We start from the raw sequence: 18,706 nt of genomic DNA, 5'->3' as shown, positions 1-18,706 counted from the left end.
TACAAATGCATCTCTTTTTTTCAGGGGCAAAACAACAACAACAAAAAAAAACAACAAAAAAAACACAAACAAAACCAAGGGCATTTTGTCAGTCAAGTTGCCTGGCATTAAAATCATTGCCTATCATAATTAAAATGAAAGTTTTGATGGGGATTTTCAGTCATTCAGTCATTATCCCCAAAGGTGTTTTTTCAAAAGGCACCTGGACTTTCTTTGTTTTTGCTTGAAAACGTTTCGCTTCACATCCAAGAAGCTTCTTCAGTTTGGGATAAGATAGCAATAGCAATAACACTTGGACTTATATACCACTTCATCGTGCTTTACAGCCCCTCCCTAAGTGGTTTACAAAGTCAGTATATTGCACCCAACAATCTGGGTCCTCATTTTACCAACCTCAGAAGAATGGAAGGCTGAGTCAACCGGGAGCCGGTCAGGATCCAACTCCTGGCAGTGGGCAGAATTAGCCTGCAATACTGCATTCTGTGCTACAGATACAAGTTAGAATTTATTTTTAAAAAGTTCCTAACCGGGTTCAGAATATCTGAAAATTGTTTCACTCTCCCCATTATTTGTTAATCATCTGGGAAATACAGACCATATGGCCATAATAACCTTTTGCAAAATGAAGCCTCTGACTGCTACGAATAACAGGAATTTTTTTAAAAATATGCTATGATTCATAGCTGGTGCCTGGCTTTAGCAACCAGAGCCTAACAAGTATGTTCTGCTATTTTTGGTCTCTCCATTTATGCCTGAAGCAAAATCTCTATGGAGATCTGCTTGATCAATAACCGATAAAAGATTGCACTTATTCCAGTCTAAAAGCCTTTGTCCTTGGTCTAAAAATATTGTACTCTGTGCTTTACAATGGCTAATGCTTTTTTATAATCTGAAAGCTTACACTACCAATCTGAATGTGTTTGGTAATTGTTCCTCTGACCACAAAACCACAAGCTTCTAATTTCACCTCCAACGTGAATTCATTTCATGATTTTAAGAAAGCCTTCTTATTAACTGTGGTACTAGTCTAGTTCACAGGCTGAACAGAATTTCACTTTCTTTTTAAAATAATCCTTTTAATTGAAGTTTCAACATACAAAGATAAAAAGCTAATACAAAGTATGACAAATATTAAAAAAAGAAAAGGTAAACAGTACAGGGAGAAAAAAGGGGAAGAGAAAAAGGGAGATAGATATTTATACTACATATAAATATAAAAAGAAAATAAACATTCCATAAAGGTGTTTACAGAGGGCTAACATAGACTCTGTCTGTAAGTAACTGTGTTTTCAAGGGATCATATAATAGCTGCCGAGCATTTGGGAAAAGACACAGTTGCTATAAAGATTTCTAGACAACAATTGTTGTAGCAGTGCCACTAATTTACTCTTCTATGAATTACATGCTTAGAGAACTCTCTCTCTCCAATAACAATTGTTATTTTCAGGTTTTGTTGCTATATGGGTTTCCTGATATTAAAAAGTAGATTGTAGTTTTGAGAATCAATGAACTTCATACAGCTTTTTTTTTGCCTTAGCCAAGCTAAGCTAATATGCAAAATGGGACAGGAAAATGAATTTTTCCCCCCAGCCAAATATTACTGCTTATTTTTGACTACAAAGATCTGGAGAAGAAGAGCAAAATAAAACATGGAGACAGAGCTGTAACTGTTTTCTCTGACTCAAGCTTTTCATTAGTAACAATTCCAACTGAAAAGTTATAAATCTGTCTGTGATAATCAAAAACGTATTATTACATGAAATTAGGTTTACATCTTATTGTACTCATCTAAGTAAACCAACATAGTAAAACTGTAATTCCTAATTTTCTTAGGAAGTAGTCACTTCCACACCTTAAAATTAATTCACTTTTCCTTTGTAGCCTTTAAACCAACATGTATGATCTAATGCAGAGTTCCCCAGCCTTTCTGGCTTTGTGGACCGATGGTGGGGGGAAAGACAGGGATATTGTTCCATGAGAGTGGCCGGCAAGCGCACGCACACGTGCAGCTCCATTTGCGTGAGCAACGTGCAGGCGTGCCAGCCTCTCATGCAAATGGAGCATGTGTGCATGTGTTTGCTCACTGCTGGTGCAAATGGGGATGTGCGTGCATGTGCTCACCCATTTCTGCAGCCTGGTTGCCAACAGCTCATGGCCCACTAGTGGGCTGCAGTCCGCATGATGGGGATCCCTGATCTAATGCATGAATAATATAGTTCATGCACACTTTAATGAAGGAGATTACTAACAGGCTGTAAGAAAATCCAAAATCAGGAGTTAAGGGACAAATTCTCTTATCAATCTGTGTCTATTAACAGAGAGCCAGAAGAGATTAGATGGACAAAACAAAAAGGAAGAACTCTGCAAATATCTACGCTGGATTCATCTGATCTGAAATTGGTAACGATACAGCTAAGTCTGCAGAAGACATGTGATTGTTCCAAAGTAGCAAAAGCCTAAGCAAGTCATAGGTATATTCAGAGGAACAAAGAGTAGCAACTTCTCAGATTATGCCAATCATAATTTATTTCATTATGCATTTACCCACATGGAAAGCCAATTTTCTGTAATCTAGGAAGTAAAACTGGAAATTTCATAGCTTGGCAGAAAACAGATACCGGTAGTTTTACTTAACAGAAAAATGCAATGGTCACAGTAAGCTTTAGAAAACTTGAGTATTGTATCAAAATCACTGAACCTCAGTGTAAGTAGAAAAACAGAGTCAGCCGGACAATATTTTAATACTGTCATACATAAGTATAGAATTTTGGTTGCTTGACCTCAAAAAAGGATGCTGTAGAATCAGCATAAGTAAAAAGCAACGGAAGAAGTCTCTAAATTGGTTCCCTCCCAGCAGCTCTCTTCCCTCCAAGCCTGCAGAACTAAAACCTACAGTATGGTCAAAATGATGGGGAATAGGGTGGAAGGACATCAGGCTGGAGAAGACTTAGAGCTAAGGTAACTAGGAAGTTCTGGCTCAGGAAAAAAAACCCTGATAAATGGGGGTGACAACATAATTTTCTTTTCAAGATTTTGAACAGCGTGAAGTTTCCATCTTGAGCCCTAGAATTCAATGCTTAATTAGGAGTAGACCTGGACAATAATAGGGACGTGGACAATAATAGGGACGTGGTGGCTCAGTGGGTTAGGACGCTAAGCTTGTCGATCAGATGGTCGGCAGTTTGGCAGGTCGAATCCCGAGTGCCGCGTAACAGAGTGAGCGCCTGTTGCTCGTCCCAGCTTCTGCCAACCTAGCAGTTTGAAAGCACGTAAAAATGCAAGTAGAAAAATAGGGACCACTACGGTGGGAAGGTAACAGCGTTCCGTGCGCCTTTGGCGTTTGTCATGCCGGCCACATGACCACGGAGACGTCCTGGGACAAGCGCTGGCTCTTCGGCTTTGAAACGGAGATGAGCACCAGCCCCTAGAGTCGGAAACGACTAGCACACATGTGCGGGGGAACCTTTACCTTTACCTTTTTACCTGGACAATAAACAAAGTACATTTTCGATTAAATACTGTACAACTTGCTAGGTTTACTCTACCATAAGGCAATAGCTACCAACTCTGATGCTTGGTTTACTTTCACGAATAGTTTGATCAATAGCTATTTACCATAATGATAATTGGGTCTTTACATTTTATTTTATATTAAAAAACCCCCCACACACACCATAACCCAGTTGTTGGCTTCAAGCTCTCCCATGCTGGATTAGATGGACTTTTTATAGGGACTAGCAGACCAATTCTTATGCAGTTTTATTCAGATGCGTTTTTGAATTAAGTGAAGAAATCCTCCTGCATCAAGACTTACCATTTACGTCATCTTCACACAGAGCACCCATCTTTGCAGGAGATATTCAAGATATATACATGAGAGATAGGCATTTTCTTTATTAATATAAACAGCGATATGTCATTTGCTACAAACCTTTATATTCAAAGAAGGAAAGGAAAGCACTAATAGGCTTTCTGGAACAATTGACCAATAGACCAAAGAAATCTCCTATACATCTTGGATATAAAATCTAGTCGCCCCTTTCTGAAGAGCAGCGATGAGGCAGATGGTCATTCAAATGAAGTCATCTTGCGATGGTGTATGCAAAGCTGCTTAATGAGCAAGTTAGCACCATGGTGCCCTTTGGTAGGCTCTCAATGTAGCTGATACCCTGAAACACCATGCACTACTCTTTTATGGCAGAGGGGGTTATGTTTCATGCTGCTGGACCCCTTCTCCTCCCACAACAGGAATCCAGCCATCATTAGTAACAAAGGCAAGGTGGGGGGGCCTGGTTTTCATGCAGGACTAGTTCATTATGTAACATACAGAAGTGAGGAGAAGGAAATGGAGACCGAGGGCATCTTTGCCATTCTCTAGAATGAAAGGCGTTCTTGTGACAGCTTATCGGTTTTACGTAAGCTGTGCTAAAGCTGTTAAATCCTAGGTAAATGTTATTGTATAAAAGGGGGGGAAAGGGGGATGAGAAATATGGTCAGATTCTACTAAAAGATTCTCTCTCTCTCTCTCTCTCTCTCTCTCTCTATATATATATATATATATATATATATATATATATATATATATATATATATTATATACATACATATGTATATATATATATATATATATATTATATATACATACATATGTATATATATATATATATATATATATATATATATATATATATATATATATATATATATATATATATATATATATATATATATATATATATATATATATATATATATATATATATATATATATATATATATATATATACAGATTTAATGCCTTTCAGCAAATTCTTCCTTTAGCATCTTCCTTCTTTTACTCTAAAGGCTGCTGCTATACAAGAATTTTGAGCCAATCTCCGGAAACTCTGGGAAATAATCAATAATTACTTTGACCAAATGGTTCAAATACTGCAGATGGGTTTGCAATTAAGGTATGGTTCAGGGCATCAACAGCTGATCTCTAATGCTCCCCTTGCCTAGAAAATCCTTGAATCTAAAACTGCCTTCCAAATTCTCCTTGGTTTGTCATTTCACACCATTTAAGGTCTGCTGTGTTAGGTCGTTCTGAGCATGGCCCGTCCTCGCTAACACAGACTGCTCCTGGTTTCCATTTCCTGCTGTGTGTGAGTGTCATGTCAGAGAGATGGTGGTATATGGCGCCTTACTGTACTTCTCCTCTTTGCATCTCTGTAGAATCTCTAAGCTCCTCTGATGAACTGGGTGATGGAGAAAGCTAAAACTATCCACATTTTTCAAAACCGCATCATCATGCCCTTCGGGAAGCAAAAGAAAAACATGGAAAAAAAAAGAGAAAGATTACATAAGCAGAAACCAAAGAAGAGTCAAGAACAAGCGCGGACAATGTCTGACTGACACAGAGTGTTTCAAAACTCACGGGTCCATTCTGCCCGTTTACTGTTTCAAGCAGTTCTGGTGAATGGACAAAGTGTGTCGTTTATTGAAGAAATGTAAAATAAACCCTAGAGAAGGGGTGTCCAACCTTGGCAATGTTAAGATCTGGGGACTTCAACTCCCAAAATTCTGGGAGTTGAAGTCCACTAGTCTTAACGTTGTCAAGGTTGGACAGCCCTGCCCTAGAGTCTTTCAAGTATAATTTAAGTACAGAAAAGGTAACACTGAAGCTGGAGTGGCTTAACCTTGCCTAGGCAGTTTTCATAAGCTATAAATGACATTGAAAGAGAGCTGCACATTGCAATGTGTGTTTTGTTAAAAGTTAATATCGCCACTGTTTTAATCCAATATGTGTATATCATATATCCTGATGCTTAAAAGGGGTTAAAGCAGCAGATATAAATGCATCAATTTTGGGTGACCCGAAACCCATTATACATTTCCGCAGTGCTCTTTAACACATGGAACTTTTAGTCACAAACCCACCAATTCCAATTGCAGATTGTCTGCTCATACTTGACTTGCACCAATCATATTCAATGAGCTTATAAATTCTATGCTGGAAATGTCAAATTTTGCAACTGAGACATAAAGTGTTAGACCAATTTTAACTGCGTGTCTTATCTGCAAGAAATCCTTCAGGTAGGACTCAAAAGGAGACGCTATGCGGGCTGGAAGCAGTAGATCAAGTGGTAGCCAGGGAAACACACTGAAATTCTTTCAGTGCAGCTAAAATAAGACTGGCTTTTCAATTTGAAGTATATAATTCTCACGCACAGCAGAAAGGATTCCAAAAATGCTGGTACTGTGCGTGTTATGAGCTTTGAAGGCATTTATGTTGAAGGGGGGGGGGGAAGAGGGAGAGAGGGAGAAAGAGAGGGAGGGAGAGGGAGAGAGAGAAGGGGGAGACGGGGAGAGGGAGAGGGAGAGAAAGGGGGAGAGGGAAGGGGAGAGAGAGGGAGAGGGAGGGGCAGGACTAGTACTCAAGTGATCCCTGGTTTCTAGTCTGGTACTTTTAACCACAACACCAAATTGGCAATCTCTGACATGATTATTGTAAATTCATCCTGCATACTTGATCATGTATTTCAAGATAGCCCTCTTTTAATTCACATCAAACCAATTCCAGCAGTTTTCTTTTTCTTGGTTAAATCACTAGTCAGATTCACACATAATGCAGGGGTCCTCAACCCCTGCTGGCTGAGGAATTCTGGGAGTTGAAGTCCACAAGTCTTAAAGTTGCCATGTTTGAGGACCCTTGTTATAATGGGTAGAATACATAACCCAATAAAGGAAGAAACAGCCACTTATGGTGTAGTGTGGATGTAGATCCAGCTGTTGTGTCTTTAGATCTGAACTGGCAGAAACATTGGAGCAGCACAAAAACAGCCCAGAAGAGAAAGACAAACCAAATGCCAAAGACAATAGTTGGTAGCGTGAGGCAGACAAAACGCTCAAGACAAAAAGATTTAAAAAGAAGATGATCCCAGACCACAGACATCCCAGAGGTGCTAATCATGTCCAAACCTGTGATTTTTAAAAATACATTATAATTATTATAAATCTTGAAAGTTGGTGATTATGGAATTAATCATCGGATATTCATCTTGGAATTTGACTTTCTTATGTGAGAAATTATCGTTAGATTTTCACGGATTGCTTTTCTGAATAGCAAATAATGTGGAAAAAATTACCTTCAGCTATCAAGGCACGACCTGCCAATATAACATATGATATTATTTACAAACTCAGTGGATTAAGCACATTGCTGACAATAACGTATGACTGATTCTACATCCTCAGATTTTACCACAAATGCACAAATAGGAAAAGGACACCATAAGAACACAGGTACTTCAGAAGCAGCATTGCAAATTAATATTAATATTTCAACCCAAATCTGTTTTCACAGGTGCACACTGAACAGCAACAACAGTTAACATGAAAACCAGACATGGGCATGAGATACTTCCCATCTGTGGTCTACATTACCTTAGGTAGATTTTAGAGGAAAATTTAAAAAAAGCCTGCAGGCAATCTTTTAACCTTGGGACAATATATATAGCAATTGACACAATCTAAAACCAGATATATGCCTTTTCTGAAGGAGGGGGAAGAGGAGAAAGGTACAGTAAAAACAGCATACAGAACGTTCGCATCAGAAGGCCAGGTGCAAGAACTAAAATCAAACTATCTCAACTGTGCTTAGACCCCTTAAATCAGAGGCCCCCAGCCTTTGGAGAGAGGTTTTTCCTATGTAGGCTATAGAAAAACCCCATAGATTTCAAGAGCTGCTGGTTGCAGGGGGCAAAACCTGCAAAGGGGCTCTTTTCAATGGAGAAGATGCGTGCATAATATCATTAAGAATTCCTTTACATTTCGACACAGGCTTATAGAACGTCAAATTTACAAATCCAGTTCCAAACATATGAATTCTAGAAGGAAAGGAATTTTCAAAGGAAAAGGAGCAGGCAAGGAAAGCATTAAAAAAAGAAATAAGAATTCTTTGCATCTCCTTTCTAAAATTGTTTTTCTTTCCTAAAGCCACTTTCATCAATATATATTTTGGTATTAAATTTTATATATAAAGATTTTTTTAAAAAAGAAGTTCTTAGCATAAGAAAACCACAGGAGAGGAGCATAACTGCTAAGTTCCTCTGTGATCAAGATAACAATTAGTAAGTGACAATTCACATTTTAAAGAGCACAGCCAATATTTTTTTCCTTATGAAACATAGTATCTATTCATCAGAACTCTTTCCCTATATTTTAATTTATTTAATTCCATTTATATCCCGCCCTTCTCCGAAGACTCAGGGCGGCTTACAAGCTTAGCAGTAGCCTTCATTCTATGTATATGCCTGCTTATTAGGGCTTTCACACACACCCCAAGCGGCATTATTACAAAGTCAGCTTAATTGCCCCCAACAATCTGGGTCCTCATATTGAAATTGAAATTATTTGATGAAACCACAACAAACTTTATTGTGGCCAGTGCCAAAAAAAGGAAAATAAAAACATAAGAAAGGGGGAAAAGTCTACCATAAAACTTATATCCTTTTTTTTGCTACTTTACATCCCTTAGTTTGGTGCATGTGACAATAAGAAAAAAAATGAAATGGAGGAAGTAAATAACTTTGTGGCATACAATATTTTAGCAAGGGATTTGCCTTGCTAAACCTGCAGATGGACTGATTGATTTTGTATGGCTTCAAAGCAAAACTTTGCAACTTATGCTGAAATATCTGTATCCGCTCGCAACAGTTGAAGGCAACTTCTTCTGAACACACGCCAGAAATAAGAATTTGGAAATAATTGGCTAGGGAACCATTAGTACCTTCTACTAATGAGAGAGAAATGTGTGGGACCTGGGCCAACTCTTGAAACTCCTGAGAATCAGGTTTGTTTCTCATAGGACATTTTACTTACCAAAATTCTTGTTAAGAGAACACAGCTACAAAACATGAATGCCATTACTTGTAAGGAAGAAACTCGGTGTTACTACTTGGACCCACACCAAGAAATTTGGGTCAGTTAGTTTCCCAGCAAATCCTCACAAGAAAACAACTATTTTGTGCACATATTTAGAGAAAGTGCACATGAATATTTATCCTGATGTGAAAGTAGTGCAAAGCCCTTATTCTTGATTTTTGAGCCCACAGACCCCTCTCTGCTACAAAGCTTTTCTGTAACAATGGTTTCTTAAACATGATTGGCAAACAACACATGCTTGTAAGAAGTGAAACTTATTAAGAAGAACACCAGATGTTCATGCAAGAACGTATTTACTCTGTTTCTAAATTAACAGCTGCTAGACTTTACTACATACATTTATAAGCATACTCGTGAAATTTGTATTCTGTGAAGTTTATGGAAATGCCAGAGATTTATTTGAAACATCCTCTTTTGTGTAAATGTTTACGTATTCTAACCATACAATGAAAAGGGATTTCTGTGCAATCTGTGTGATCCTGTCCAAGTGCCAATTTTTTAAAACAAATACATTTGTTTCAAACTAGATTTCAACTTTGAAAAGAAAAAAAATCATTGCTTACCAATCAGCTTACATAGGAGAAAATACAGTTTAAATCTTAACCATCCTAAATCATTGACAAAAATTAGTTTCTGAATTTTCTCCCCCATTCATCTAATCAAAATAGTTTTCTATATAGGGCTACAAATCGACTTTTTAAAGAGTACAAGTGAAGTTTTCTAGAAAACTTGAGAAAGGATATAGCTATCCTTTCAAGTTCTCAGTAGCCAGCAAACTTTCTAGGAAACAATAAACAAACAATTGGCTGTTCTAATACTGATAAATAAACAATAAATTTAAACCCAATAACACCTTAATGAACTAAATCTAATATCACTATTCTAGAGCTTAAAACGTCCTCTGCACATTGTACTTCTCAACAAAAGCGACACTCAAAAATCACCATGAATATTTATGATCTTATATTCTTATATTTTATAACATGTTTTTCCCTTTTTCTTACGCCAAAATCTTTGGAATCTTTTTAATATATGTTTTAAAGATTCTTTTGACTATTTCTTATAAAGTAGCAGACTGGAAAATAGAAATTGCTCAAAAAAAATATAGCATCTACTAAGAATCCAAGAAGGATGGCCACTTTTGAGACCAGAATACAATATTTGTTTATTAAATTGATATGCTGCCCATCTCGCTTGATACGTACCGGTTTTTTTCTCAATATACTTCTGACCAGCAGCTCTAAAGGCAACCACAGCTCTGAAGAATGCTCTGAGGACAGCCCAGCGAAAGACAGAAACGGGATCAATCCCGATCATGCCACAGATAAAGGCACTCTTGCTGCTCCTTAGGAGAGCAACAATGTCAGGTCGCATATGATCTGTATTTTTCTCCCGGAAGTCCTGATGAGAAAGAAGAAGAGAAGCAGAGCTTAGCATAGTCTTGTTATTTTCCTTAACTATTTTAAATAGTATTTTCAGAACTTTTTTTTTGTTTGTTTTTTTTAAAAACAGTCTTAGAATTGTAAGAGGTAATTCAGGCCACTGAATTAAATCTTCTGCTTTGTTCTGAAATCTACTTTAAAGCTTCCCAACAGATACCTCTTCAATCTCTGCTTGAACCTACCCAATGAAAGAGTGGCCTCGAACAGCAAAAGAGGCAGCACGTAAATTTAATAAATAAATAACAAAAATGAAGGAGATCATCACTTTTCTTAAGTGGTGACTCTCGAGATCTAAACTCATTCAAGATCAAGAGTATTCTCTCGGCGTGTCACTATCAAGCTCCCGTGTTTTCAACCAACTCTTATAATTGTTTACTGAGGATAATTAGCTCAGTGGTCAAATACAAGCTTTGCAGGAAAAAGATTCAGATTCTGGCATCTCCAAACTGGAAGAAAGATGCATGCTCTTGCTATTCCTGATAGGCTCAACTGAGACCCTAGATTTTCTAGCCGTATCTCCCCATGCTCACATTCCAATATGGAGCAGTCTCGTTCAAACCAAACACAAGGACAAAGAATCAAATATAATGTTAAATAGGAAATAAAGCAGGACAAGGTTTCTCAGCCTTGGTCACTTTAAGATGTGCATACTTCAAATTCTGGAAGTTGAATTCCCCAGCCAAGCTGGGGAATTCTCAGAGTTGAAGTTCTCATTTCTTAAAGTGACCAAGGTTGAGAAACACTAAAGGAGGAGAAAGACAACAAGTGATATTGAATAAAATGTATTTTATACATTTCATAAGACCAGGTGGTATAGAAAGACAGAACAAACGCAAATTGAAAACTTGTAATAATTAAAACAATGTTTCTATCACCCAAGTGCTAAACCAGCACTTTTTTGATCAGTATGGAAATCTCTAGGCATTATTGTGATTTTTAGGTGTTAACCAAAGGGATTAATATATATCTTAAAATAAATTGTTAGCAGAGATGAAGTTACAGACCTTCACACCATATTTAACTTTCCCGGCATAGTGTTTTATGATAAAGGCAGGCTCCATTACAGCAGGAAATTCTATGTAGAGATTCCCTTCATGCTGACGCTTAAACTTGTCTAATAACGTCTGATTGGTTGCTTGTGGGAAACTGAAATAAAAGAGGAACATTAATGTTTTTTGCTGATACATAATCAAAATCGTAACTATTATAAAAAGGGGTGTATTCTTCTGAAAGTTCAGTTACTTTATTCTGGTCCTAAATTAATTAGTATTTTGGAAAACTATGATTTACAATACTGCACTAAATAATATTTTTATAGCGAGTAAGATGTCTTCATGAATTAAACTAATTTTGTTCCCAAATCTAGGAACAAATATAATTTTTCCATGAAAAAAACAGGAAAATGGTTCCAAGATAGCATCATTTCAGCCACTGAACAGTGGTCTTCTGATACTTTGGACCAACTCTGTAGACATTTGTGTAAATTGAACACAATTTTATTATAAAGAAAAAAATCCCTGAGGCCTTAACTGTTAGCAAGTAAAAAAAAAAATCATTTATTCAAGCTATTTTTTTTTACAATTGTAACTTATTGATTTTTAACTCAGCATTTTCTCTTGGGGGACTCAATCCCCACTAGTCTACACCACTGTTTCTCAATCTTGGCCATTTTAAAATGTGTGGATTTCATTTCCCAGAATTCCCCAGTCAGCATCTTAAAGTAGCCAAGGTTGAGAAACGCTAATCCATACACATAACCTCATAACTGTACCACCCTAACCAGCTGTGTTATTTAGGCCTCATTACAAACATGACATATGGGGAAAAATTGCCACTGTTAGTTTCATCTTTGATTCTAATCAAGGAAAAAGAGTCAAATCCAACAGGCCAATAATGTTTAAAGTTTCATGAAAGGGCATTGAATCGCTACTTATTTAATTACTGAATTTATGTTGTTTTATGGGATTTTTTTAAAAAAATCTCCAGCACAAACATAGCAAGGCTATCCTTGGATGCTCTGTACTTTGAGTCAGTGTATGTCACCTTGGCAATTATATATGGTTGGAAAAAAATCCAGCTCAATAAGTTATAATTCTAGAAGCAGACTGGTGCCGAGCTGAAACAGTTCGTGTTAAAATGTTTTGTCCCAGCTCTGAATTGTCCTATGCAGATAAACACATGGTCCTGCTCTGACCTCATACAATTAGTCTGGTCAAAGGAATCTGCCTATCTTACCATCCAGATAGCTTTCAAACATGCGAACGTTTCTTATTTCATTTTCTCCTTTTATGCTGTTACTCACTTCCAGCATCTACCATCTGATAACTAGGAAAGCTGGGAGGGAGAAGACTCACTTGCTTTCTTCGTCCAGTAGATGGAGCAACCCTGTGGGCTTCTTACTGATGAGGTTTATACAGCCAGAGTTGTCGATATAGTCTATGTTATGCCAGCTGATGCCTTCCAGTCTGTATTCCTCCTGGTGTTTGGGGAAAAATAAATTAAGTCTACAATCCAAGCAACTGTAAGCAAACTAGTCACCGACATTTTGACCTCCAGGTCACATAAATTTGGATCTGGTATTGGAAGCCCCACCCCCACCCCCAATATATTCAAGTACCGTCACATGTACTCTTTCTCTGTCTGTCCCATATTTCTATATAACTGCAGATTATGGGTTAATTGCTGCTCCTAGTTGACTAAAATGTAATTTAGTTCCAGTCGCTAATGGCCACAGAAACACATTAACATGGACAGGGGTATCCAGCTTGGCAACTTTAAGACCGGTGAACTTCAACTGCTGGCTAGGGAATTCTGGGAGTTGAAGTCTATGAACCATAAAGTTGGCGAGCTTGGACACCCCTGCATTAATCCATCTCTCATTGGCTAGCTCATCATCTGGCAAAGCCTGCCAGTGAGAGGCTCTTGGCTGCTCCAAATGGAGCCATGTGGTCTTTGGATTTCAAGTTGCCCGTCCATATTCTATGCAGGGAAAAAAATATCAGACCACCTGCTGTTAAGACTGAGGAAACCTATATTTGAAGGCCATTCAATGATATTACTGTGGCATGTGCTACTGACTTTGAAGCCAAGCAGATGTGGAAAATAGTTTCTTGGACTGCTTATAGGAATTTTGGGAGGAGAGACATAATAGTAATGCATTCGCCTTTCAAGGTAGCCAGGAAATAGGCGTCTTGGAATATACTTTAATGCAGTTGGGCTATTATAATATCATCCTGAAAGCCTAGCACAGTCCCTCTTACTTCAAGCTTGTATCTAACACAAGAAAGATAGGTTTGTTTTAAATCTTTTTCTCACTGTTTCTTTTTTTCCCCCCTTCCTCAGGACTCAAAGATCCTTTCTGCATTGGCTTGGCGTTCTCCTCCTCCTTCTCTGAGTCAACCCAACATTCCCTCACATAATGGGAGACATTTAATTATGCGGGCATCTTTTGGAAAACTAACTTGCCCAAGGAATGCAAGGCCCCACATGTCCCTCAGTAGTCTTGCTGACTGTTTCATTTTCCAAAGGGCTGAAGGAACAAAAGATATGGGATCTCTTAGGTTTAATCCTAACTAAGAACAAGAGCTATTGAAAAGGGGGAAAAAGCGGTAGGAATGTTGAGATCAAGGGAATGTATCATCTTGAGGTTCAAGTTGTTACGGTAAAAGGGGAATACAGTTGTTACATTATGGGAAACAATCATACAAAAATAAAAATAGTTCCCCCCCCCCCAGGCTTACTTGCTCCAGTTTAAAGATATGTTGGTTAAAATAGTGCTGTAAACGTTCATTTGCAAAATTAATGCAAAATTGTTCAAAGCTATTACTTTCATAATCTTCAAAACCAAAAATATCAAGTACTCCAATGGACAAAGTCTGCAAGAGAAAGAAAAACAGATATTCTGCATTTAATACCTGAACTTCCAGGGTCATGTAACAAAAAAAAAGGTTGCTATGGCATTTGCAACCATTAAGTCAGTCTCTCCGTTCTTTGGAAAAGGTCAAAAGATTTCAACCTAAGCTTTCCATCCATCATACAGTAGCCCTATGCCGTTCTTTGAACCTCAGCACTGTGTAGACCATGTGCTTCAACTGATCTTGAAAGTGCAGGCCTGAATAAAATATATCACTAATTACCAGACTTCTCTCCCTCACCCCATATTATTTCTGGCATGACGCCTTTTAACCTACTTCTCAGAGAAACTGCAATTACCAGGAAGCATACTCCACCAGATAGATGGTTAATAGCTAATAGATGGAGGCCTTACTAATCCCAGGAGCTATTTTCACCCAGAGTAAAATTTAAATAAAATGATAAATGCCACAGATATTTTCCAAGGCAAGCTAATGTAGGACTTGTACTGAACACAAAAATCAGACACTGCTACGACGTTCAAAAGCTTTTAGCATTTATTATTTAATTCCCAAACAATCACATTTTCAGGTTTTAAGGCTGAGCTCTCTGCTATTTCTATATGATTTAAGGATTTAACCAAATAAAATTCTTTAGATTTATTTTCTGAGTAACTAATTAAGCATGGAGAGCACTGGCCTATGAAGTCGCCAAGAGCCAGACACAACTAAGGGGTTAAAACAACAACAAATTAATTTAGAAGGTTTTTTGCACACGTCCATGCATTCGGCCGTAGAAAGAGAGCAGCTTTTTAAAAAGTGAGCTTCTCTGTCTTATCAAGGTGCAAGCACATACTGGCACAAAAGAACGTACTGTATATGAATTAAACACCAAAAAAAAGGTAAAAGTTCTTATAATCTGCATGTAAGCTTTTAATGTAAAAATGTAGATATAATAGAGTAAAAAAAAATACTGCTAATTTTGTGCCACAGATTTTATTAAAGCTTTTTTAAAAAAAGAGAAAAGCAACTGGGTGGGAGGAGCGGGGGAAAAAAACGTAAATGATTTGCTATGCAATAAAAGCTTCTACAACAAGAAAATTAAACCAGCACGTACTATATAGAATTCATTCTGCAAAACAGCAGGTATCTGCGGCATAGAAGTTCATCGGCATTATATAAGCAAGTTTTCTATTAAGTCTGAACAATGATCTGTCCTAAACTTGAGCAGTTGGGATTTATTTGCCGTCTGTTAAGTGCCAAACATTGTAGTTATCTGCTTGGGGAGCATTAAGTGCATAACCCCAACTGAATTGGTACAGGCAGAAAAACTCCGCCTTAAACACCGAACGGTGAAAGAACACTGTGAGCTTACAATCTTATGACATCTGAGAATAATTACTGCAATCTTTCAAATAAAACCGGAGAAAATGGAGGAATTAATCCTATGTCAATAATTCTGACCATGCTCAGCAAACAGTAATCACTGAGGCACAAAGTTATTTAGCCCAGGAAGAGACTGAGCAGGATTGGTGGCTTCCGTACGGAAGGCAGACTTTCCCTTCCCTCAAGGCCATCGCTCCACCTAATGCTATAAAAGTTGTGTGCATGCTAAAGGCAGTGTGTGAAATCCTTCCAGAATATATAATGTGTTATCAGAAGTGGACAGGGAGGAAAAAATGTCATCCAGTTTTCTATCGCATGGTGTATTCATAAAAACAATGCATAAGAAGGATGCTCTATAGCGGGTGGGGGAGGGGGGGATGATGGGCTCTTTATGACTTGTGGGATTCAACTCCCAGAATTTCCTGCGCCAGCCATGAATTCTGGGAGTTGAAGTCCACAAGTCATAGAAGGGCCATCGTTCCCCACCTCTGTTCTTCTATGCTTCCTGTATCTACAATGTACTCTACGTCAGTGAGATTTTGCCACAGAGCGGATGGCAATTCAACTGTTAAGTGAGTAATTTTCAACTTGTAAGCTGCTTTTTCCCAAGAAGAAGCAACTTACAAACAATAAACAAGTCACAATTTAATCTCTGGTTTACTTTCGACATTACCTTTCAGCTGTCAGGTCATTTAATCGCTCCGAAAGGTTAAGTGAGCTTATGTGTGATAGTTTCTGTTTTTATATTTTAAGGGGAAATGCTCAAATGGACCTCTGGTTCCCTAAAAATGCTGCTTCTCTGTGATAGCATGCTTAACCAGCTTCAAAGCTAAGTCAGTTGAGTCAACTACAGACAGACCTTTCTTGAAAAAGACATACCTTGGTGCTTTCTTCTAAGTCCTTGGTATTCAAAAGTGCATGGTTAATTCTAAACACGATCCAATCAAACAGGGCGCTGTACAATGATTTGGCCATGGAATTCCGTACGGTTACAGCCTAGGAAATCAAAGGAAATCATTGGAAATAAAGCCAAATACTAATACGCATTTACACAGATAATTTTACTTCTCCAAAATTTTCAAGGGAGCCAATGCTGAGTTCTGCACTTCAGCTACACAGTTCTATGACTGTGTGTGTATACTGCTGTAAGCTCATACAGTTTCACTTTATGCTTGAATGATATTTGAAAACTATCTCAACACAATCTGTTAATGCAGCCAACACAGTGCTAGGCTGCATTAACAGAGGGATAGAATCAAGATCACGTGAAGTACTAATACCACTTTACAATGCCTTGGTAAGGCCACACCTAGAATACTGCATCCAGTTTTGGTCACCACGATGTAAAAAAGATGTCGAGACTCTAGAAAGAGTACAGAGAAGAGCAACAAAGATGATTGGGGGACTGGAGGCTAAAACATATAGGGAACGGTTGCTGGAATTGGGTATGTGTAGTTTAACGAAGAGAAGGGTGAGGGGTGACATGATAGCAGTGTTCCAATATCTCAGGGGCTGCCCCAAAGAAGAGGGAGCCAAGCTATTCTCCAAAGCGCCTGAAGGCAGGACAAGAAGCAACGGATGGAAACTAGTCAAGGAGAGAAGCAACCTAGAACTAAGGAGAAATTTCCTGACAGTTAGAACAATTAATCAGTGGAACAACCTGCCTCCAGAAGTGGTGAATGCTCCAACACTGGAAGTTTTTAAGAAGAGACTGGACAGCCATTTGTCTGAAATGGTATAGGGTTTCCTGCCTTAGCAGGGGGTTGGACTAGATGACCTCCAAGGTCCCTTCCAACTTCTTCTTCTTCTTCTTCTTCTTCTTCTTCTTCTTCTTCTTCTTCTTCTTCTTCTTCTTATTATTATTATTATTATTATTATTATTATTATTATTATTATTATCTCTCTGAAGTGGAACGTATTCAGGTGGGAGGAAAATATTACTAGATATTAAGATATTATTAGCAAAATTTAGTTTCGATGTTGCAGACGAAAAGATCAAATCTGTGCCTTCTCTTTCTTCATGGTTTCCCATTTTCTGAAGGGAAGAGCTCAGATAACAGATTTCAGAAGTGAGTTCTCGTTGTGATTAAAGACAACATTTATATGTTGCTTCTGATGGATGTTGCTTAAGTTGGGATATAGAATACAACCTTTAAACCTTCAATCTATCTAAAACAAAGTGATTCCAAGCAGCTAAAGATACACTACCATGGGATAAATTCAGGGTTTTTGCACCAACAGAGAAATCTTTCAAATGTCCTACATGACGGCCCAGTTCATCAAAGTGTGCACGCTAACAGACAGTGTGCTTAATGATAGAAGCTGCGGCATGCTGGCAAAAATAGCCTCTTGAAAGCAATAAGCTAAGCAAATTACACAGAAAGTCCTTACTACTAAGAAACACTATAAAAATCCATACTTAAAATTGCCCTAGTTTCTCTGCATCTGCTTTGCTGTAAACATCCTTCTGCTTAAAAAAATGGAATGTGTCAAAAATCACTTAGTAACTACCGTTGCCTGCATTTCCTTAGAGAAACCAGGCTCACGTTTTGAATTCTTGAAGTTAGAACAACCTGTTCTCCATCAATCATACATGAACCCACACAGCTATATTGACAAGCAAGGAAATAAAAACAAGAGCAGAACCTTTGCAACACTAGAGAATAATTTTCTATAATTTGGCTCTGCCAGTTAATGGAATGTGGTGCTTTCCCTCCGTTTTATTTTCTTGTAGCTGCCAAAAATGTCATGTTTTCCTGCAGCTTGCAGAAAATATCTAGGCAACTAAAATCAGCCTTACCCTAACAGAGTGGTTTATCTATACTGTTGAATGAGCACTTAAAAATATAAACATTTTTTTTAAAAAAAGAAACAGATGGTTGCCATACTGTCTTCTCTCTCTCTCTCTCTCCCTCCCCCCCATTCCTTCTTCTCTGACACTTCTTCTATTTCCTACACTGATGTCATTTCTTACATGTGCTGCTAATGTAGTGGCCAAGACCACTACATGTAAAAACCACTCCAGAGTGACTCATAAATGATACACGAGAATCATGACCATTTTTCAACCTCACATATGTCTTAATGCAGTTCTGCTTATTA

General features: G+C 37.9%; 1 protein-coding gene across 1 annotated transcript in view; it reads right to left on the bottom strand.

Moving 5' to 3' along the window:
- The window catches only part of MYO9A (myosin IXA), a 91,383-nt gene that overhangs the window by 34,388 nt on the left and 38,289 nt on the right, over positions 1-18,706 (bottom strand). The window contains exons 11-17 of the mRNA XM_081337532.1: positions 16,484-16,600; positions 14,108-14,242; positions 12,722-12,843; positions 11,372-11,513; positions 10,131-10,326; positions 7,128-7,148; positions 5,187-5,294 (exon numbers count right to left, since the gene is read on the bottom strand). Coding sequence (XP_081193658.1) covers positions 5,187-5,294; positions 7,128-7,148; positions 10,131-10,326; positions 11,372-11,513; positions 12,722-12,843; positions 14,108-14,242; positions 16,484-16,600 — 841 coding nt within the window. The remainder of the gene's footprint in view (positions 1-5,186; positions 5,295-7,127; positions 7,149-10,130; positions 10,327-11,371; positions 11,514-12,721; positions 12,844-14,107; positions 14,243-16,483; positions 16,601-18,706) is intronic.

Source organism: Vipera berus (genome assembly GCF_964194415.1).
Source record: "Vipera berus genome assembly, chromosome: 12".
Lineage (NCBI taxonomy): Eukaryota > Metazoa > Chordata > Lepidosauria > Squamata > Viperidae > Vipera > Vipera berus.
The sequence above is the reverse complement of the archived record's forward strand: the minus strand, read 5'-3'. Positions and strand labels throughout refer to the sequence as shown.